At 37.7% G+C, this 23,061-nt stretch overlaps 1 protein-coding gene across 1 annotated transcript; it reads right to left on the bottom strand.

The window, feature by feature from the left end:
* Positions 1 to 9,630: 9,630 nt before the first annotated feature.
* On the bottom strand, positions 9,631 to 15,779 carry LOC108094872 (mitochondrial import inner membrane translocase subunit Tim17-B). Its single transcript, XM_017195700.2, has 3 exons — positions 15,538 to 15,779; positions 11,144 to 11,321; positions 9,631 to 9,881 (listed from the first exon to the last, which is right to left on the bottom strand). The coding sequence occupies exons 1-3, from the start codon at positions 15,679 to 15,681 to the stop codon at positions 9,682 to 9,684; spliced, it is 522 nt and encodes a 173-aa protein (XP_017051189.1). The 5' UTR covers positions 15,682 to 15,779; the 3' UTR covers positions 9,631 to 9,681.
* Between the last annotated feature and the right edge of the window lie 7,282 nt (positions 15,780 to 23,061).

The following is a 23,061-nucleotide window of genomic DNA, read 5'->3' as shown; positions in this document are numbered from 1 at the left end:
GATCGTCAACAAGCGTTATTCTTTCCAAGGTTCTCCCACTAAGTGAATAGGTGACATTTTGTGCTGAACGCTATGAACGCTGAGAACGAAAAGGCCCAACACATTTTTAAAAATTAGCTTAGGTAGTTTAGGCTACTATGGGTGTATTCTTAATGGAGAGTTATTCAGCTCATCGATCTCGTTTACTTTTATAACTGCTCTTGTTTATGGGTGACCAATTTTGTGTACGTATACGCTGCAACGCACGGCTTACACAACAATATTCGTTGTCCCATTATCATTACCATGCACTATCTGTATTACCCATAATGAAACAACACTCTTATGTGGTTGTTGGTGAGTTGGTTGGTGACATAGTTCAAAATTAATTTTTTTGTTGGCATGTTTGTTTTTTTTTTGTTTGGCGGCCTCTTAAAAAATGTAGGTAGAGTTTTTATGAAATAATTACTCTCTTTCAGGTATTTACTAGTGAACACCATGAATTGCTCAATGCAAACTCAATTAGAAAATTTTTTTTTTAGTTTTTAAAAATGTATATTCCTTTTTTTTTTTTTAGAAAAAAAGACATTGTTTGTGGGGAAGACAACCAATATGCCACCCTTGTAATAAAATAACGCACGAGTAGGTTAAGTTAATTAGAGTATGTTTATTTGGAGCTGCAACTCTTATGTTTTTTCGATTTCGATATTTTCGCGAACAATGTATACGAGAGATGTAATAGCTTTACTGAGGTGAGATAAGCCGAAAGCGCGGCTTCTTTATACCGTCGCTTTGACGCTTATAGATAACAAACTTAGATAAACAAAGAGAGGCTTGAAGAGCGGATTCGAAATGTGACTGAAGCGGTACACCTATGCGCACCAAAATAACTGCTGGCGGTCTGCTCCGAACATACTCCCCCCGTTGGAAGGGATACATTTCCAACTACATATATGGAATTCGATGAGCAGAACGGTTCGGAGACGGCATCATTAAGAGGCCCGTAGCTGTACGTAGCTACTCTGACGATGTCCACGCGGCCATGTTAGAGATGGAATGTGGTCCTCCTTCAACAATACGATGCTTCCGATCGCAGTCTTCAGGCAACGAAACTGGCTTTCCTGATGAGAAGTCCTCAATATTCGAAGATCGCTTTCCTATGGAAGTAATAGTAAAACAATCAGTAGAATCCTGGACAATGACAGATGAAATAGATCTTTGATTTGGCAGCCTTGTCATCCTTCCAGAAACGATCCAATCAAGCTTGGTGTTCTGAAGAGTTGGCAAGTTGCTATCCAAATGCATTTGCCCCATGGCAATTATTTCGAAAAATAGACCAGCTCCAATTAGCAGGTTGCGATTTATTGAAGTGAGGATCAGCGAGCGAAATATCCTTTGGAATCCTCCATCCTGTAGCATCTATGTCGAAGTGAGGCTGATAGTCAGTGATACTTGGCGTCACAACTGCTGCGAATGACGCACGATAGCTTGCATCCCGTGATTGCGCAAGAATGTCGACTGACCTGGCCGCCTTTAAGGACGATTTTCAGATCCCCGAAATGGGTGTAAGCGATGGCTTATGCTTCAACTTTAATTCGCTTCGGGCTTCGGGGTCATATGCAATAATGAGTTATGCTTCCTGCGACAATGCCCGCAATGAGATGCCTTGCATTGCTGCAGTTTATGCCCCTTGCGCAAGCAGTTTAGGCAAAGTTGCATCTTCTTTGCTTCTCGAAATCGAAGGTTCGAACTCAAATTTAAAAACCGGGAGCACCTTGGGAAATGATGGCCCCTACTATTGCAAAATAGGCATACCATGGGATTTGAGTTGCTAGCAGAAGCGAAAAGTACATTCGAATAATGTCTATGCAAGTTTTTTCCCACCTGCTGGCCTGGTGTTTGAGTTACCAAGGCTTGATCCAAATTTTCCATCATCCTACACCTCCTCTCCAAAAACGACTCCATGGCAGTCCATGTTGGAGGCTCAACACTGGGCAAGACCTCTTCCCATTTTTCCAGCGTCCTCTGATCCAGCTTGTGAGCGACGATGTGAATCAAAAGTCCATCCAAAATTTGCTCCGTAGTAGCCAGGGATCGGATTGCTCAAAGATGAGAATTCAGTAAATCGCTGAGCTCCCGTAGACCCTTGGCAGATCTTTTCTCGACACCCTTCAACCCAAATATAGCCTTTACGTGTGCCTGGAAATGTAAGATTTTATTATCGAATCGATTTAGGAGTAAATTCAAAGCCTTCTGGTAATTTGCATTTGACGGTTCGAGCGAGCCTAAACTAGACCGCAAATACTGAAGTTTTTCGATATCAGTTAGCTCTTCGTTATTTCCAATGACCGTATTGAAGGTGGCGAAAAAGTCCGGCCAATCTGAGTAGGATCCATAAAAACGAGCTACCTCCAGAGCTGGTAATCGAGGTTTTCTGGGCCGAAAAGAAAATTCTGCGTTATTCGTCATGTCCAAATATGTTAAATTGGAAGCTGTGGCACCAGCAAATTGCAATTTGCGTTGGGCCGCTAAGCATCGATTTAACTTAGCCTCCATCCTTTTGTCGCCCGTCATCTCGGCTAAGTCCAGCCTCTCCAGCGCTGTCTGGGCGGAATCAAACGCCAAGTTCTGTGCCTCGATCCACTTTAACCGCGCATGTTGGCCACTAAATAATTTTTGACCGCGTTGACTTGCCGCAAAATGGATTGCACTTTGGCCCGAAAGAATTCAATTTCATTTGGGCCATTTTGAGGCTGACTCTCGTTCACCGGATTTTGCATTTTATTAATCAAAAAGAAATAAAAAACAAAAGGTAATTTCTGAACTGAAAGTGAACTCTTGCACGAAACACCCTGTGGTTTAAAGCGCGAAAGTTTAGAGCACCAAGCGTCACCAAAAGATTACGGAACCTATGTACAAGTTGTTGTTGTTCTTGCACAGATTTTGCCCGATTAGCAAAAGCGAAAGAACAGCGCGAAACGTTCAAAATCAAACGAAAGAACAGCGCGAAATGTTCAAAATCAAACGCCCGGCTAAATGCACTTTGTATGCGCGTTTGTGTGTTTGTGACCGAATGCCCGCAAACGACGACAAATGACAAAATGTTTAAGCGAAATTAAAACGAACGAAAATTAAGTTGAAGACTCCGATTAAAACGAATATCACGTGAACGAATATCACGTCGGGGTCACCAAAATGTTTGTGGGGAAGACAACCAATATGCCACCCTTGTAATAAAATAACGCACGAGTAGGTTAAATTAATTAGAGTATGTATATTTGGAGCTGCAACTCTTATGTTTTTTCGTTTTCGATATTTTCGCGAACAATGTATACGAGAGATGTAATAGCTTTACTGAGGTGAGATAAGCCGAAAGCGCGGCTTCTTTATACCGTCGCTTTGACGCTTATAGATAACAAACTTAAATAAACAAAGAGAGGCTTGAAGAGCGGATTCGAAATGTGACTGAAGCGGTACACCTATGCGCACCAAATTAGCTGCTGGCGGTCTGCTCCGAACAGACATGCTTTACATTTTACATGTTTTCCCAGCCAGCAATTTATAAAATTTCTGATCGAATTTGAGTCATTTTCGACTCTCCTAGAAGATTAAAATAAGCATAAATGCGCTCGTTTTCTGATCGAAAAAGATACTCTGTTCAGGAGAAAGTGGAACCCTAGCCGCGACACTTCCTAATGAGTCGTATTCGACACCTCAGGAAGAGTCGTTTTCGACTCATTTTGCTCGCAAGAAGCGAGTCTTTTTCGAGTCATATTTTTATCGAAATTCGCTCGTTTGCAAGTCATATTTCGAGTAATAAGCGAATCATTTTCTAGTCATATAATAATAAAAAATAAGTGAAATATTCAATATTTTGTTCTTGAATTTGTTATTTATTATATATATATATATATATATATATATATATTCATATATTCTTACAACTTCTTACAACTTAAAATATTTCATTAATTTTTACAGTATTATATTTATAGGTATATAAGATAGAATGTAGTATTAACAATAAATCAAAATTAACAAATACAAAAAAAAAATATGTTCAAGAAATGGAGGATGTTACTAAGTAATTGAGTAATTAAGTAAGAAAGTAGTAAAATAACAATAATGTAGTAAATTAACGATAATTAAATTTTAACAAATTATTTATATAAAATATTAACTAAACTAATTAATTCACGCGCTTTCTTTTATTACAACGTTCTTTGGCATGAACGAAAAATTTTTGAAACACCAATTATATTTTAGGTGGCAAATATCTAGGAGGAGAAAAATATTAATTTTTTTCACCAATAATAGAAATATTATCTTACTTTTAATTATTGTAACAAGGAAGCACTTTTCAGCGCTTGGCTTTGTGCTGGTGCCTTTCCAACTATACATTGAAGCCAATTCGTCAGAAAATACTTTACGAACTGCTCCTCTCAAAAATTGAGTTGGCCCTTCACCACCAGTTTTCCCTATAAATTGTTTCTAAAAATTTGGTTATTTATAAGAAAATAAAATAGATTCATATATACAAAACTTACAAATTGTTGTAATTTCTCATCATCCTGCTGTACGTCGTTATCAAAGTTAGTTATTTCATTTATATCAGTGAATGGAAGGCTTCTGAAGTCTGGCAAATCTTCCATGTGTTGCCCTCTGGTGCTGTGAAATTTCCTATTTTCCAATTTGACGGTAATCACTTCTTCTGCCAATTTGGTAATAGAAAGCTTTAGGTCCCCACAACTTCAGCCTTTAACATTCGGTTTTCTTTTTGTATTTCCAGTAAAATATTAGTAATTTTGTCAAATCTGGCATCATTTTGCACTAAAAATAATATCGTTATTGAAAGTTATTGTATTTAATTATGCTCTACTTGAATTGTTCAATTGTGTGTATTGGAAATTTTCAGAAGAATAATAGTTCTCAGACATTGTGCACAAGGGGTGTAAAAAAGAAACTAAGGGTCGAAGAATTACGCAAACATATAATTTTTTTAAGAATATCGTTTACTGAAAACTCAATTTTGTCATCAAATGTTATATCAGCCGCACAAAACATTTGAAAATTATTCGACTCAATTGGTTGAAGAAAAGCTTGCGTCAAGTTATTTACTGCCATTCCAAAAAAAACTGGCATATTATTACAGTTCTTTATTTCAGTAATCTTAAGAACTTTATTTCCTACCAAACAAAAATTATCGGGTTCTCGGACTGAGAAAACAACACCTTTTACATTTACATTTAATATTTTTCCCTTTTTAGTTTTTCCAAAACTAGCATGTAATTCATATCCTATTTCCTTCTCTAAATTATAGCTACTTTCTACATGTCTTTTATAAATTTGGACTGCTACACTATCTCCTTTCCTAACGTTTCGTTTAATTTTATTTAAATGGTTCTCAAATTTAAATGCGCTTATACCTTCTAGAGATCCATAAAGCTTGGCATCTTCATGAATATGCAATAATGAATGAAAATTATAAGTTATGAAGGACAAATCATATAACCTTGGTGTATCAAACACAAAAGATTTTAAAAGATTTTCAGCACATGAGTTGTTAAGCTTACAGTCATATTTATCTAAAAGAATTCTTAAGGCTAAAGATAATTTTAAAAAGTGAGCATATCTTTCTGTAGTAAGAACTTCTTTTAATATAAAAGGTCCAGTATAAAGTATAAATTGTCTAAGCTCTGTTGCCTTCCATCTGTCTAGTTCTTTTAAACTTCGAGGTTTTCTTTTAAATTCCCTTGTCATGTTATTTCTATTAAAATGCAACTCTTTTGATATACACGGTGCGTCCATTAAGTTTCGAGACTGATTCCATAAATCGCAAAATAAACAAGATATTTCAAGTTTTTCAAATTTATTATTTGAAGTATTCTCCCTTCGCTTTAATACACTTCTTACAGCGATTCAATAGTGATTCAAATGCGTGCTTCAGCTCATTTTGTGGAATAGCCTCCAATGCTCATGTCGAAGCCGTTTTAATGGTCTCAACATCTTCAAAAAAGCATCCTTTCAACTTCAACTTCAACTTTGGAAACAAGGAGAAGTCACACGGCGCCAAATCAGGTGAATACGGTGGGTGGTCCAACACACAGACTTGATTTCGGGCCAAAAACTGACGAACAATGATTGATTTGTGACTCGGCGCATTGTCGTGCAACATACACCATTTCTCTGGATCGCGATATTCGGGTCGAGTACGACGGATTCTGGCCATCAAATGCTTTAAAACTTCAAGATAATACGTGCCAGTGACCGTTTGACCAGTTGGAACGAACTCTTTGTGGATAATGCCTTTACTATGGAAGAAAGTGATGAGCATTGTTTTGATTTTTGAAGGAGATTTTCGCTTTTTTTGGCTTGTGGTGAGTTTTTCGACTTCCATTTTGAACTTTGGCGCTTAGTTTCTGGATCATACTGAAAGCACCATGTTTCGTCGCCAGTAACAATTGATTTCAGAAAGTTTGGATCATTTCTGGCGGCTGCAACGACTTCTCTGCAATGATCTTTGCTCTTTGTTCCATGTTGGAATTTCAACATCAGATCAAAAACTGTTTAGGGAAAACTGTCATATCCTTGTTATTTGTCAAGCAAATGTAATGAAGTTTGACATGTCAATAGAAAAAGGTTTAAGCTTTAAAATACACCTTCGAACACCTAGCTGGCGCTACTATTTGCTGAGATATGGTTCATGTCTCGAAACTTAATGGACGCACCGTGTAGATTCGATTTTCCACGATGTTAAAGAAAAGTCTGCACCCTTTTTTTTATCCATGCATTCAACAATGTCCTCATCACACCTAAACATACAACGTGCATGTAATCTAAAGAACATTGCGATACAATATCAATATTTAAAGTTTGGAGATTGCTTTAAGTGATGTTCGGGCTGAGTCCTATTTCTGAAGGAATAATTAGTTCTAGGTGAATTTGTGGTTTCTGGTGGAAAAATAAGACGATGTTTAACCATTTGTCCTTTTTGAGTACACCTGCCACATGAATAGTATCCACTATGTCCCTTAGTTCCCAAAATATAAGACTTTGCCGGTGCATCCATTACGAAACAGCGAATAGAGATTTGGTACAAATTATTCGAAAACAAAAAACCCTCTTGCATAACAATTGTCATTTCAGAAATAAATTCTTCTAAATATTCCATCGCGCAACTTGGCTTAGAAGTTCCTTCATACACGTCAACAAGAAAAACGTAGGTTGTGTCTGCAACGCTGGCCAATATTGGCCATACTTGTTTTGAGCTGCTTTTGAACAAGGGAAGGCCATCAATACCGAAGTCCAAAACCAAGTTCGGTAACTTCCAATCTTGTACAGTCAAAAAGTCCGTTAGTCCGCATTTTACTCCATAGTGTATGTAAGTTCCTTCTCCAACTGTTCTCTGAGTAACAGAACCAGGAGTCTTCAAAATGGTTCTAGCGTCTTTTGGCACTGTTATATTGCACTTTTGTAATATTGATAGCAATGCATTAAGTGCAGCAAAGCTTACTCCAAATTGGGTAGCCCATTTTGAAATTTCTTCGGACAAACTTATTTTTTCGTTTTCACTTTCACTTTCAATTTCACTATCGAAATCACTCATAGAAGAACATTTTTCACTTGACGCGCTTGGGTCGTTAGAATTTTCATAGAAATTTTCTGCGACAAGTTCTTCTTTTGTGTCATCTGCCATGTATTCATTTTTTTTAATGCAGACAACACAATGTCTTTGCTTAGTAACTGTTTGGCTTCTTTTTTTGCCAATTTTCTAATTTTTTTGGACGACATATTTTTTTCACCGTACCTAATTTCACTGAGCTCACAAAGTTACTAAAATTGAGTTTAAAAATGCAGAACATTGCAGCAACCACTTCAAATTTGGTGAAAAGTACAGTTAGAAAAAGATCAACGAGATAAGGCAAAGAGCAGAAAACCAAGGGAGAGCGCGCGACTAAGCTCCAAGTTCTTTCACCGAATGTTAATGCAAAGCAACAAAAAATCTCATTTCAATCAGCTGGATGACCAATTTTCGATTGCTTTGCAATTTTGTTTTTGCTATTTTATAAATCATATTTGAAGATCATTTGCGACTCATTTTCGAGTCATTTTCTAGTCGCGCATAAAACGAATCTTTTTTAATCATTTCAACGAATCGAAGAAGACTCATCAAGGTGCTTAATGCAAAAACAGTCATCCAATTGCTGGCTGGGTTAGTGTCCTCTTTACGTAGTATTGGTGTTCTGCTCTTCCGTAAGCAACGATGAAAGACCCTGCCTTAAACTTTTCCTGTTTTTCTACGAAGCGTACATAGCATAGGACCGTATCAGCAAAAGCACAATACAGTTAAGCGCAGCTATTGGGTGTACAAATAGAAAAACTCCAATTTTCTTATAATTTAATCTCATCCTTTAAAATAATTTCCATCCAGCGTCCTACAGAGGGCTCCCGTGATGGTTTCGCGTGGTTGCAGCCTCCAATTTCGCATCCTCAAACTTTTTGACAGGTCTGGGACGCTCCTTGTCATCCACGTCATACTTGGCATTTATAATCTTTTGAAACCATTCCCGACACGTTCTTTCATTAAGGGGGGAAATACAATTAGAAATTTTTTTTTTCCAAAAAATTTTTTTTGGCTCAATGTACTCTAAATATGTCTGGGAATAAGCCTTTAAAAGCATAAAGCCGTCCGGTACTTATTTTCAAAGTTATAAGCAATTTAGTGAGGGTGTGTCATATGGCGGACATGCACAAAAGTAAACTTTAAACGCTTCTCCTGAAAAGTCGTGTTTTCAAAGTCGCCGTGCAATGTACAGGTCAGAGATTTTATTTTAATCGTAAGCGGTTTTTTGCTTTATGTTTGAAATTAAATTCTCCACACCATGAATATAACGGTTTTTCATATTTGTTTGTTATAACATGTTTTTTTTACAAAGTCGAAAAAAAACTTTTTTTTTAAATTTTTTTTTAACTTCAAATTTTTTAATGGAAAAATAATTTTTTTCAAATATGGAATAATTCATGGTGTGCGCTGTACCTTTAAGTTTAAAGCCCAGTTGGTGTTTTTTGTTTAAGTCGCGATCCTGGACCTGGAGACTGCACGGCGCAAAGTCCTTTCCAAAAAACACGACTCCACATTATTGATCATAAATGGGCTTAATTACAATATTTTTCAAAAAACTTGACTGATTTGTATTGCTCAATAATAACCTAATAACATGCAAAAAGAATCGCTAAGATTCATTTAATACCCTACTTGCAATCCACTCCCAAAGATAGCCCTCATTTCAGGCCTTCTAATTGTATTTCCCCCCTTAATATAGCTCTTACTATAAGTTTCTACAATCATTCGACGCGTCACAGCTGCATTTCTTTCGAATAAAATGCAAAAAGCAACACTTCCCCTTGTTCGGCTCGAATTTTGCAATTTTTGCGCACGAACCAAACAAAGAACAATAAAAATAGACAAACGAGACGATGAAGAGTTGTTTTCAAAAGCCTCAGCTGGCTATGTGACTTTTTGGGCATACTTTTTTACCGACGTACAATGGGGGGCTACCTATGGGTAGTACTCCCAATATTAAACAACTAAAATTGCGTGATGAAACGTACTGTAATACTTGAAGGCAAAAAATGATAATACCACGCGCATACTTTTCATTTTATGTAATAGATTTTTGCTGTTCTTAAAATTTTAATATTTTATTGATATTGTTTTTGATTGGAAGTTGACCCAAACGAAAAATTACTTCCTCCATCTCCAAGAGCCGCAGGATCTTCTGTTGGTGGAACTGGATTTTTAAACTGATCAGCAGATATTCTAGTAAATAGTATTCCAACGCCTTCGATAAGAGCCAAGAGAACGCCTCCTATTATCGCACTTCCTGCCATGGCTGGAACGCCTAGAAATGAACAAAGAAAAAGGTGAACATAAATAAAATAAATATAGTAACACTTTTATTTCTTCTGGTTTAAGGGGTTATATCCAGTTGCAATTTTGAAGTAATCGACATTTTTTTTTTGCCGATTTTGAATGTATATATGTATATCTAAGAATATTGTCTGAAAATTTCAAAGTATTCCGGTAAATAGTTTTGGAGTAATGAGTGTATTTTTAAAGACGTCACCCACGTAGTTCAACTAGTAGCCAAAACTTTAAATGCGTTTTTCTCGAAACGATGTCTTCAAAGTCGGTGAGGAAAATTTCTCCGAGACGGCTTGACCGATTGAATTGAAATTTTCACAGGCTCTTCTTAGATATTTTTTTCAGGTAATGACGCGGGGAATTTCGGCTCCGCCAAAAATTTATTTTTTTAGTCACTTCAAAGTTTAAATTTTTGTGCCAAAAACGAAGTTCTATGTTTGGGAAGCCGCCATTTTGTCTAAAATCAAAATTTTGTAAATTCCCCGCATCATTACCAGTATTTGTCTATTCTTTATGTAATCCTTTTGGTTTTTTGTATTTTTGATAATTTGGATCAGAGATATCTTCCCCACCGCAAAACACCTTTTTTAAGTGGACCCTCAGAAGATCCTCTACAGGTTCGACGGAATCCAATTTTTTTTTTTTTTTTTTTGAAAATGTATTCTGAAACCACAATAAATTATCTAACTTTTCATATACAACACGTATATATACAATAAAAAGGCTCTCCAGAAATAATTTACAAAAAAGCTCATTTTTTCGGCCTCGCAACTGGATATAACCCCATAAAACTGAGAGACTAGTTTGAAGAGAAACAGACAGACGGACAGACGTACAGACGTACAGACGTACAGACGTATTTTGATTCTGATCGTGATGCTGATCAAGAATATATATTCTTTATGGGGTCTGAGGTGTCTCCTTCAATGCGTTGCAAACTTCTGACCGACTTACTCATTTCGCCGCAAAAAAAAAAACAAATATAACCCTTTTTTTTGGCCTTTAAAACCTTACCGTACGAAAAAAATAGTAAAAATGTAGAATGGGGACGAATTTTAAAAGAAATTTAAATGCTAAAATCTTCAGTAATTTTAAAATAAGTTTAAAAAACTTTATAACAGAGACATCGCGATTGAAAAGCCATTAAATCTCCCTTAGTACGCGTTTCTGAAGTTTCTTTCTGTTTTTTAGATGTCTTTTTCTATTGTATATTAATCTAGATTATTGTATTATGCTTACCATTTCTTGCAGCTAATATACCTCCAGTTGCGGCTCCACTTATTATTGAATTCCAAGGATCTTCCTTTTTTCGAAATTGGACGAGTGTGCAATCAATAGTGCTGAACATCCCACCCCACACAGCAAAATTTCCAGCTATGACGGGTGAACGAGTTTTTATGGCAATTATACTTCCGATCTATAAAGAATTAAATTTTTAAGTGAAGCCAAGAACGAAAATTAATTTAGCTTTCAGTTAAAATTGATATGTACACCAAGCAATTCTTTCACATAAAAAAAAGAAATGAAGCTAGCTCCGGCAAGCCGAAGTACAAAGTACCATGGTACAATTATACAAGGTAGTCCCGTCGGCTGCTTCACTCCCCTATTGGACACTACAATGAGTGCGAGAGAGAGGTTGTTTTCTCATAAGTGCGAAAGAAACAGAAACAGAGTGTGTTGTTTAACCCATATACTGTGCATAGGGTTTTAAAAGACTGTTATATGACAATGAGTATTAATTGTTCCGTAATTTTTGGTTTTTACCCAGAGCTGCCCTTTAGGACTCGCTCCCATAGTGTTACCCTTTCAAAAAATTTCTGTGCAATATTACATGTTACGCATTGTATGTGCTTGCTGCAATAATTGCAACAAGTATTTTTCATAAGCACACAAGGGTTAATGTTTTCAGAAAAATTTAGTCCGCGCACAACCTCTCTCTACGAAAACCCGAGCGTACTGGTCGATAGGGGAGTGAACCCGAACAATTCTGCAGCCGACGGGACTACCTTGTATAATTGTACCATGCAAAGTACATAAAGGCTAAACAACATCGAAGCTATGTCGATTTTTCTATTAAGTTTTTATATTTTCGACGATTGTTTATATGACATCAATGGCATGCGTGACCAAGCTGATAGTATGTGAGCTGCCGGCATCCCGAAAGCGCAGCTGCGCAGCCGATGACACGATTATTCTTCTGAAAAATATAGAGATCCGACTTACATCTGATGTTCGTAAAAAAAAAAGACCTTTCGTGCTCCAACTTGTGTTTTTGAATATACATATACACTATTTTGAAATATATATATTATACTACTTGTGGTGCCCTTAAATTGAGGCAAGGCGAAAGGTATCTTTCAACGCAATACAATATTCTCTTAGGGGGTTATATACCTGTTTTATTTTCAAAAAATTGTAAATTTTTGTATTGCTTTATCTTGAAGAACAACTTCTTGAAAACATATTCCCAAATTTTCATAAAGATTTGAGCAGTAGAAAGTTACACCGCCCCTAGCTAACCTAGCTTTTATCTTCGCATAAACTAAACTTGAAACTTCAAACGCGAATATCTCGAAATGGTGTTTTGCAAAATGATTATGCGGTGATATGGATTGGCGAAAAACTACTGAAGCGTTTCTCTTCATATATTTATACCCTTGCAGAGCAAAGGGTATTATAATTTTAGTCAGAAGTTTGCAACGCAGTGAAGGAGACACCTCAGACCCCATAAAGTATGTATATTCTTGATCAGCATCACGATCAGAATCCAAATACGTATGTACGTCTGCCCGTCTGTCTGTCTGTCCGTTTCTCTTCAAACTAAGTTATTGAACGAGCAGGATCGGCCGACTATATATTGACTTGATTTCTTCCAGATGGCGTTTAATTACTATTGAATTTTGAATAAAATTTTATCAAAATCGGATAATTCTATCATATAGCTGAAATAGGAAAGAACAAAAAATATATATAGAAATAATGGCAAAATAATCATAACGTTGTTGTTTTTTATTCCACGAGCATGATTTTTACAACATCGACTTTATGGACTACCCTTGAACCGAGAAAAAAATTCATAAAAATCGGACAACTATATCATATAGCTGCCATATGAACAATATGAAAAATTAATAGAAAAGTCGTCATAGCTTCAATGTTGTTAGCCTTTATGTATTTTGTTCGACATGTTTGATGACTGCAAGGGTATATAAGCTTGGGCTTGCCGAAGCTAGCTTCCTTTCTTGTTTTATTATTGCTTTCTCCACTTTTTTATTTGAGTTTTTGCACTGCTGCATGGTTTTTTGCATGCTAAAAATCGTGTCATTTGGATAGGACAGTTGTCAGTTATCACGTGTATACAGTGCGCAGTTTGTTTTAAACGTTTATTTTTTCTCCCTGGTGCTATTATTTGATTAAATGGAACTAAAATGAGCCGTGGATCGGCACTCCAGAATGTACGCCATTTTTTGACAGATAAAGACTATAAAAAAAAAAAAAACTATAAAAGGCTCCAAAAAACACAGTGAAACGTTTCACCATGTCCTGTGCCGGTTTGGTTCATTATGATGGCAACAAAGTGTCTAAATCACCATTTGGCGGACTTTACACACTTGCCAACACTTGGTGCCATCAAAAATGGCAAGGGTTCCCAGAATCACAATTTGTTTGCGTTGCTAGCAAGCTAATAGGTTGCATAGTGCAAGTCGAATTTTTGCGATTTTGGGATGTTAGTCGCAATGAATTTCTCATCAGATAAGCTGCTGTTGGAGGAAAGTTTATTTTTTAAATTAAAATGCAACAAAAAAGTGAATGAAAGAATTCACCCAATTAATTTAGGTAGAAAAGCGTTTGGCGAATTTCATCATTTATTTAATGAGCTGCGTAAAGATGAAAAAAAAGTTGTGGAGTACACCAGAATGAAAATCAACACATTTGATTACATTCTGTTGAAAATTGAACCGCTAATTATTAAAAATTAGACAAACTTTAACAAAACCCCAATTATACCTGTGTGAATTGTAACATGCGCTGCGCCAAAGCATGGGTAGAAAGAGAGAGAAATAATAACAAAGGCAAAATAGCAAGCGATTCGTCTTCAAAAACAGTACTGAACCGTTTGAAGCTGATTGCTTGCGTATCGTCTTCGGCTTTGCGGACGAGCGAATTCATATAAATTGTTTTTCACTGTTTTTCGACTTCATCTTAATCTTCGTCTCAGCGCGCACTACGTCTGCAGCTTTAAAAACTTTTAACTGATTTTTCTCCGAAACACTTTTTTTCGCATGGGTGACACTCATTTCAAAACTATTGCATTTATCAATTTGAACCAAACGGCATTTTTCTTTAGATGCCAGGCTATGGCCTGAACCAGAAATATACATTGTTATTTAAAAAAGTTATAACCGTTTTTGCAATTATCCGCCACCAGACGACTGCAATAATCGGCACATCACATGCAAATACGGTCACTCAGATCCGAATTTGTACTACAAATCGCATCTTTAATTGTTAATAACAAAAAAACGGTGCAAAATTGGTAAAATTGCGCTTTAGCGGCTTTTGCTAAAAATGGTCTAGGAATTTTTTTTTTTTTTTAATGGATACCTTGGGGCCTAAACATTAATAAAAAAGGGTAAAATTGCGCTTTAGCGGCTTTTGCTAAAAATGGTCTAGGAATTTTTTTTTTTTTTTTAATGGATACCTTGGGGCCTAAACATTAATAAAAAAGTGGCGGAAAGCTTAAATTTTAATTATTTATGTGTTAAAATTGCAATTATTACTGCCGCGAGGCAACCCGTTTTAGAACATTGCCATGTTTTTCTAGCGAAAAAATTTACCGTTGAGAATGTGTTGTGGATGAAGAGTGCTGCAATTGTGTGAAAATTTAAAAACAAAAGAAATTTAACAATTTTACCATGTCAGGCACTGCCAATTTTACTACTGAACGCTGTAAAGGTTGCGAAATGACTCAGAGTGATTTTATAGTACTGAGTGAATACCCAGAAAAGCTATGGCCAGTTGCTTTTTTGCTATTTTTACAAATAAATACTTAGAAATCAAGCTTTCCGCCACTTTTTTATTAAGGTTTCGGCCCCAAGGTATCCATTAAAAAAAAAAAAAAATTCCTAGACCATTTTTAGCAAAAGCCGCTAAAGCGCAATTTTACCGCAAAATTTTCACTCTCCGCCAACGGATTTCGAAGTTTTAGAAAAAAACACATCGTTTCCATATTTGACTTTATTTTTTTATGCTGTATTTACCGTGCACCGCACTTGTAAACATTTACCCAACTTTTGCCAGGTCAGCTAGTTATATTATATAAAAAAAATGTTGTTTTATTAAAATATCCCCATATTAAGGAGAGAAACTGAGCCCCAAAGTTTAGCAAGCCATCTGTGCCAATAATTATATTCCTCACTGTATCTACATATGTACATATGCACATGTGAATGTACATACATATGTACATACATATATCGACTCGCCTTGTGTTTTTCTCAAGAAACCGTTTTATACTTTATATGGGAACACATGTAACATTCAAGGTGTTAAACCTTCGGACCATTGCAGAATCTTTATCTAATGGTTAATATCTTATATTATCTCTAACCGTAAAATAGTACTTAACATACCAATCTTCTGTGAATGCCAGAAGGGGCATTACGAAATCCTTTGATTGCTTGAAATACGCCGCCTCCAATGCACCCCATAGCAAAAGCACCACCACAATCGTCTACAATTCTATATGGGCAAGGTTCTCGAGCGTATTCTTCCATTTTTAAGACAGTATTTGAGGCCCTTCTATGTTTTTATGAGAGCAAATGTATTACATATTAGCACACGACCAGTTCATTTCGATATATCGATGAAAAATGAGCACATAAGCTAACAGAGATACGATAATAGCCCGTTCATATTTACATTCTAACAAAACCATGCTCATTAAACGGTATAACGCATGAATTCCGTTTGAATAAAATCTAAATTGCCAAAAATTTGAACATACACCCCTGACCTAGCTTCTCTATTGCTATTAAAAAGCTGTTTTACAAAAATTAAACACAATATAAAGCCTCAAGATGCAGGGACAACCTAGTTTGGTATTATATATTTTTTTACATTTACACTAGCCTCAATTTGCAAACACTTTAAGTGCTTTGTTGGCATAAGGTATTAGAATCCGTTATCTCAGCGACGTGATTGGGATTTTAGAAATTTGTGAGATTGCGCTTTTGCTATATGTAAAGCATAGGATATATATATATATATATCTTTTCGTTCTTGATGAATCGCCTGAGTAAACTAGGGAAGATTATTATTAAAAATACTGTGTTTGCCAAAAATCCAAAGAGACATCTTGAAATTTGAGCTGGAAAAAACATCGGAAATGTATCGGTACATCGATGTTTTCTAAAATTCGGGAAACATCGAGGCTTTAAACTCGATATTCGATGTTTTCTCTTTACCGATCACTACACGTCTGGTAAACAAATCATGGTAAGCGCAATAAAAATGTTTATCAGTTAAATAATTTGGAGCCTTCAAAAAGCATTTGGATTATTGGAAGGTAAATAAAATTAAAATTTAAATGATAACCAACTTAAAAATCCGAATTTTTCTGTCGACAGATATCAATACATGAACACCGAACACCTCTACTGAAGGTGATTAGTAAGGAGTAAAGCAGGAATTCTTTTTAGCGAAAAGCGAAGCTCGCTAAAACAAAAAAATTAGAGCATAATTTTTTTCTGAACCAAATTGATTGGATAATTTAATTTTAATTTTCCTTTTTCAATGTTCTTTTTTTGAGTAGAACTCGTTGATGTTTTTTATTTTTGTTTTAATTGAATCGTTTTTTAGTTTTAAGCTCTGTGCTAAATGAAAGAGCAGTTTTCAGTTGTATTTTGAATTAAAAAAAAAATATTAAACAAAGTTATGGGTCTCAAACTAAACGTAATCTTCTATAAAGAACTTTGACAGACTTGATTTGTTTACTTGTAATAAATATATAAGTTAACACCGGCCAAGCGCCCCCTTCTCCTCATCGCCTCTCGACCCGGATACCAGACACCACGACTTCCCTCAACCAACTTGACGACCAGCAGAGACGCAGCAGAGACCAAACGACAGCGGCAAAACGACAGTGTAACGACAGAACGCCAGAATTGCAACGGCAGTAACGTGAGAATGGAGGAGCAGTGACCGCCGCTAGCTGCCTCAACAATAGCTGCCGTTACCCCTTCCGATCCCCAGTGGCTAATCGAATATCATTCGAAGTTTAGCAACACGTCAGCCCAAATATCCGGAAGCGCTGCTATCAGCAGCGCGACAATGGAAGGGCACTGACCGATCGCTAGCTGTCTCAACCATACCCCAGCCCACAAACGGAAATACAACGCTAGCACCTGGAGTATGGCAACACTTTGGCCCAGAACCGCTCTTGTCAGCATCGGATTGCGGCAACCGCTCTGCCAGCTTATGCAGTCAACAAGCCACGCTAATTATATTTTAAGATCACTTCTATTTGTACCCCCAAAGCAGCAAGTTGACGATTGGTGCACGAATAAACGATTTATAACGTTAAAGCTCATATTGTTTAATTTAAACTCATACAACAAAAATTCAAGACATAGAAGGAAGGACGAAGAAAGCAAGGACCACAAGGATGCAGATAACGCTCATTAGGTAATATTCAGGGGAATACTTCCCCTACTGGTCATGTCAGGCCATAACTACTGGTCATGTCTGGCCATAACTGGCGCCCGAACAGATTTCACTTTCTCTCGAAAGTGGGACCCAAGAACCACCCGACAAACAAAAAGAAAAGAAAAAATTGTGAAAATTTCGTTAATAATTAAAAAGTAAAATGTTTTAATAAAAAGCGTTGTGCGTGTGCGTGTAGAAAGTGTAAATGGAAGTATAAAAATTTGTTGTGAACCACAATTACCCGCTGCGGTGAGGATGCTGCCATTTGGAGCTGGCACTCCCCACGGGCGCAAAAAAATTGTGAATAACTTAGTACCTGCCGCGGCGATCTGCCCACGTATCCTGTGACGCGGCATATTCGCGGGCACAAGACACTAAGTAATATTAAGAAAAGGAAGCGATAATCCGCTGCGGCGATAAGTCCACACCATTGGGTAGCTTATTCGCGAGTGTAAAAATTGCAATTATAATTAAATAAACACGGATAACCGCTGCGGCAATTAATTTGCGAGCGGAAAGATTATAAACATATTTTGAAGATAAACGGAGAATTTGTGAAATGTTTCGTGTGAGTGGCAATCTGCTGGAAAGGCTAACGGATGTGGAATGCATTCAAAAAAAAAAGCTGCCCAGTGGATTGTGTGGCAACCGTACCTTAGTAGGCGAAATGCCAAAATGGATAAATACGGACCACCGCGCCGATAAACACAATTAGACAAAATTAACAAAGAGATAATACACGAAATTTAATAAAAAGCGCACAACGCTCTAATGAAAAATTACCAAGTTTCTTTTATTATGAACAAAAGAGTAAACCACTTACTAATTCTAATCTAATTTCAGAATAATAATCCTGTAAGAAAGAAAACGGATAAACATTGAAACAACACAAACTGAATAAAGGAGGAAAATACTGAGGGTAAGTGAAACGTTCCCATATACATTTTGTAATACGAATTTACAAAAAAATAAAATAAATTAAATTAAAATATAAACTTATATAACAAATTTAAAAAAAAAAAAAGAAAACTGTTGCTAAATCCCCTGCTACGATCCAAAGTAAAATAAAGTAAACACTCCTAAGGAAATTTAACTTTAAAAATGGAGGAAATGAAAGAAGTTTTGAACCGTCTTGATGCTACCATAACGGCCTTGACCACTCAGATGGTGGGCATAAAGGAAGAGGTTAGGAAAAAAGGGAATAGAGTGAACATTTTAGAAACTGACTTCGAGCGGCGCAACCCGGTACCGGAAATACCGCTACCACTATCGCGTCCACGTACGGAGTACGAACTTAAGGAATCTTCGGCCGTACCGGACTGCGTAAGGGAGCTTCTGACTTTCGAGGGAGATTCCGAGAAATACAATTCTTGGATTAATAGGGCTCAATCCATTGTTAATGATTTCGAGGTCGTTCGGGAAAAACCCCTGTATAGGTCAGTCCTTATTCAGATTAGACAAAAAATTAGGGGCAGCGCCGACATGGCACTCAACGCCTACAATGTGCGGGAGGACGATTGGCCAGAGGTCAAACGTGTATTGGCATTACACTTTGCCGATAAACGAGATGTCGGTACGCTAGAGTACGAGCTAGCTCAATTGACCCAGGGAAACCAAAAACTGGACGACTTCTACCTCAGGATCAGTAATCATGTCTCGCTTATAATGAACAAAATTAAAAGCATGAATTATTCTACGGAGATAACCAATGATTTTCTTGCCGGTCAAAGGGACAAAGCTCTTAATGCCTTTATTAGGGGGTAAGCGGTGACGCTTCTAGGCTACTGATAATCCGTAAGCCTGCGGATGTCCACGAGGCCTACTCTATTTGTCTAGAATTACAAAAGATGGAACTGAGGAACCCTGCGCCAAGGGCGCCTTTCTTTAAACAGACCTTTAGCCAAAGTCACCAGAATTATAGACCTTCTATTGCACCAAGGTATCCCCAAACGCATCAGTTTAACGATAATCATTCGAACCATAGGGTTCAAACGAACGCAGGAAACAACTTTGCTCCAAGCGGAAGCGCACAGAGCCCTCCAAGATATCAGGGGGCTAGAGCAGCAATCAAGCACGAGTCAAACCAATCGGGCCAAAGTTATAGGTCAAATTTTAACTCGCGTCAAGGAGAGGCCAGCGGCATCAAACGAAGCCCGAGCACTAACTCCATTTTGAATCCCTTCCGTAAAGCTCAAAGGCTTTACCATATCCAATCCACTCCATCATCAGACCCCGTTCCCAATGAATGGTATCAACGACATTCTAATAATGAGGGGGAGGAGCTGGAACACTCACCGCAAGGAGTAGAACAGTGTTCTCCCTTGGAGGAGATACAGTGTATTGGCAATAGTGAACAAAATTTTATGACCGACGCCTCTCTAGTATACCATACATAGAGTATGGGACTAAATCAGGGGCCAAATTGCAATTTCTTATAGACACCGGCGCTAACAACAATTTTATAAGCCCCAAGAACTCCGCCGGCTCTATAGCATTACCAACACCGTTTGTCGTTCAGTCCGCGGGGGGTAATATAAGAATAACACATTGTACCACTGGACAATTTTTTAAGCCGATTGGGAACGATACCGTTCTCACCTTTTTTGTCCTTCCCGGACTAACATCATTTGACGGCATCATTGGAGACGACACCCTAAGAACTTTAAAAGCCCTGATCGACAGGAAAAACGACCTTTTGACAATATCACCCGATATTAAGATACCCCTTCTTGCTAAAAAATCCCTGAATGTACACCTGTTGTTAGATAAAAAACACCCTGAGTCTGCCAAGGAATCTTTAAACGCGCTTATAAGAGAATATTCCAAAATCTTCAAGCCACTCTCACATGGAGAGGCCGTAGACACGAGCGTTAGGGCTGAGATTCGCACAAGCACCTCAGACCCTATATACACAAAGAGCTATCCCTACCCTACCAACATGAGAGGGGAAGTGGATAGACAGATAGAGGAACTCTTGCGGAATGGGATCATCAAACCATCTAAAAGTCCCTATAACTCCTCGGTCTGGGTAGTACCAAAGAAACCCAAACCGAACGGAGAGAAACAATACCGCATGGTCATCGACTTTAAACCGCTTGAACGCCGTCACGATTGCAGATACTTATCCGATACCGGACATAAATTCCATTTTGGCAAGTCTAGGGAAAGCCAAATATTTCACTACTCTCGATTTAACCTCGGGATTCCATCAGATTTACATGTTGGAGTCTGATACCCCAAAAACAGCATTCTCTACATTGAATGGGAAGTACGAATTTCTTCGCCTTCCGTTTGGTTTGAAAAATGCCCCAGCGGTGTTTCAAAGAATGATCGACGATGTGTTACGGGAACACATTGGCAAAATTTGCTATGTGTACATCGACGACATAATAGTCTTCAGTGAGGACTATGATACCCACTGGAAAAATCTTCGCGCTGTCTTCAACAGCCTGGAGAAAGGCCGGCTGCAGGTCAACTTAGAGAAAACTAATTTCCTATCAACTCATGTTGAATTCTTAGGATATGTAGTAACTGCAGATGGTATCAAAGCAGACGAGAAAAAGGTAGAGGGTGTCACAAAAATGAAACCACCTACCAATGTAAAAGAGCTGAAGAGTTTCCTCGGCATGACTTCTTACTATAGAAAATTTATTAAGGATTACGCAAAAGTCGCGAAACCACTGACTAATTTGACTCGAGGAGAGTTCGCTAGAGTTAAGTCGTCACAGTCAAAGAAAGTTCCCATTGAACTCGACGAGGTCGCGATGAAAGCCTTCAATGATTTAAAATCTATCCTTTCTTCCTCAGAGGTTTTGGCATTCCCAAATTTTTCTAAACCCTTTCACTTAACCACAGACGCGTCAAATTACGCTATAGGGGCAGTCCTTTCTCAAGTAGACGCAGGCAAAGATCGGCCAATAGCGTATATCTCCCGATCTTTGACTCAGACGGAAGAAAACTATGCCACCAATGAAAAGGAAATGCTCGCCATAGTGTGGGCCTTAGATAATCTTCGGTCTTATTTGTATGGTGCTGGATCCATTAAGATTTACACCGATCACCAGCCTGTAACATTTGCACTAGGCAATAGAAATTTTAACGCAAAGTTAAAACGGTGGAAGTCCCGTATTGAGGAATACAATTGCGAATTAATATACAAACCGGGGAAGTCTAATATAGTGGCCGATGCCCTTTCAAGAGTTACAACGTATGTTAATCATCTGGGCTCTGGCACTGAAACCGCCTCTGAGACAGATTCTATAGCTACAATTCATAGCGCTCTTCAAGACGCATCTCATTTAATTCCCCACGTTGAAGCACCGATTAATGCCTACCGAAATCAATTGATTTTTCATCCGGACCAGACCGATTATTCATGTGAACGCCCGCATGCCGGATACGTGCGTCACTTAATTCCAATTAACTACTGTTCATCTTCAAACCTTCTAAACTCACTACAAAAGTACTTGAAACCTTCGGTAATCAATGGGATTAAAATTCCGGACGATTACCTACAACCCCTTCAAACCTGTTGCTTCCAAAATTTTAAATCGTTCAAAATCCGCATAACACAGCGCTTAGTACAGGATATTACGGATGAAAAGCAAATTTGCGAAGTCATCGAAAAAGAGCATTGCAGAGCGCATAGAAATTCAAAAGAGGTCCGTATTCAGATACTAGAGAAGTACTATTTCCCACGGATGGCTAATATTATTCGCTCGCAACTGTCGACCTGTGCCACTTGCAAATTGCACAAGTATGACAGGCACCCAAATAAACCACCACTGCAGCCAACCCCTATACCTAACTACCCATGTGAGATACTTCATATCGACGTTTTCACACTGGAGAAAAAAATATACCTCAGTTGCATCGACAAATTTTCTAAATTTGCTAAACTTTTCCCCTTACAATCGAAATCAGCAATCCATCTTCGTGAAACACTATTGGACACACTTCATTACTTCACGGCGCCTAGAATGATAGTAACTGATAACGAAAGAGGCCTTCTATGCCCAACTGTCCTGAACTACTTGCGAACATTGGAAATTGAGCTCTATCATTCCCCAACTCAGAAGAGCGAAGTAAACGGTCAGGTAGAAAGATTCCATTCTACCTTCATGGAGATATTTCGATGCCTAAAAGGCGAGTATCCATCCTTTAAAGCAACCGAGCTTATCCCAATTGTCGTAGATAGGTACAATAACTCCGTTCACTCGGTGACAAATAAAAAACCAGTTGACATTTTTTTTAACCGGACTTCTAGGATAAACTACCAGGGCCTATCTAATTTTAAACAGCAAACTCTAGAGGACATTCGAGGCCTCATTGAACACAAACAAATCTTAACCAATAATGGGCGCAATAAAAATAGAGGCGACCCAATTTCCTATGAACAAGGTGACACCGTGTATGTCGCCAACAAACAGATTAAAACCAAGGAAAAGCAA

Source organism: Drosophila ficusphila, unplaced genomic scaffold (genome assembly GCF_018152265.1).
Source record: "Drosophila ficusphila isolate 14025-0441.05 unplaced genomic scaffold, ASM1815226v1 contig_470, whole genome shotgun sequence".
In the NCBI taxonomy this organism is placed as follows: Eukaryota; Metazoa; Arthropoda; class Insecta; order Diptera; family Drosophilidae; genus Drosophila; species Drosophila ficusphila.
The sequence above is the reverse complement of the archived record's forward strand: the minus strand, read 5'-3'. Positions and strand labels throughout refer to the sequence as shown.

Coding starts and splice junctions, on each gene's coding strand:
- LOC108094872 (XM_017195700.2), bottom strand. CDS start 15,681: ATGGAAGAATACGCTCGAGAACCTTGCCCATATAGAATTGTAGACGAT. Junction 11,322..15,537: donor CTGGCATTCACAGAAGATTG/GTATGTTAAGTA, acceptor AATTCTTTATAG/ATCGGAAGTATAATTGCCAT. Junction 9,882..11,143: donor TATATTAGCTGCAAGAAATG/GTAAGCATAATA, acceptor GTTCATTTCTAG/GCGTTCCAGCCATGGCAGGA.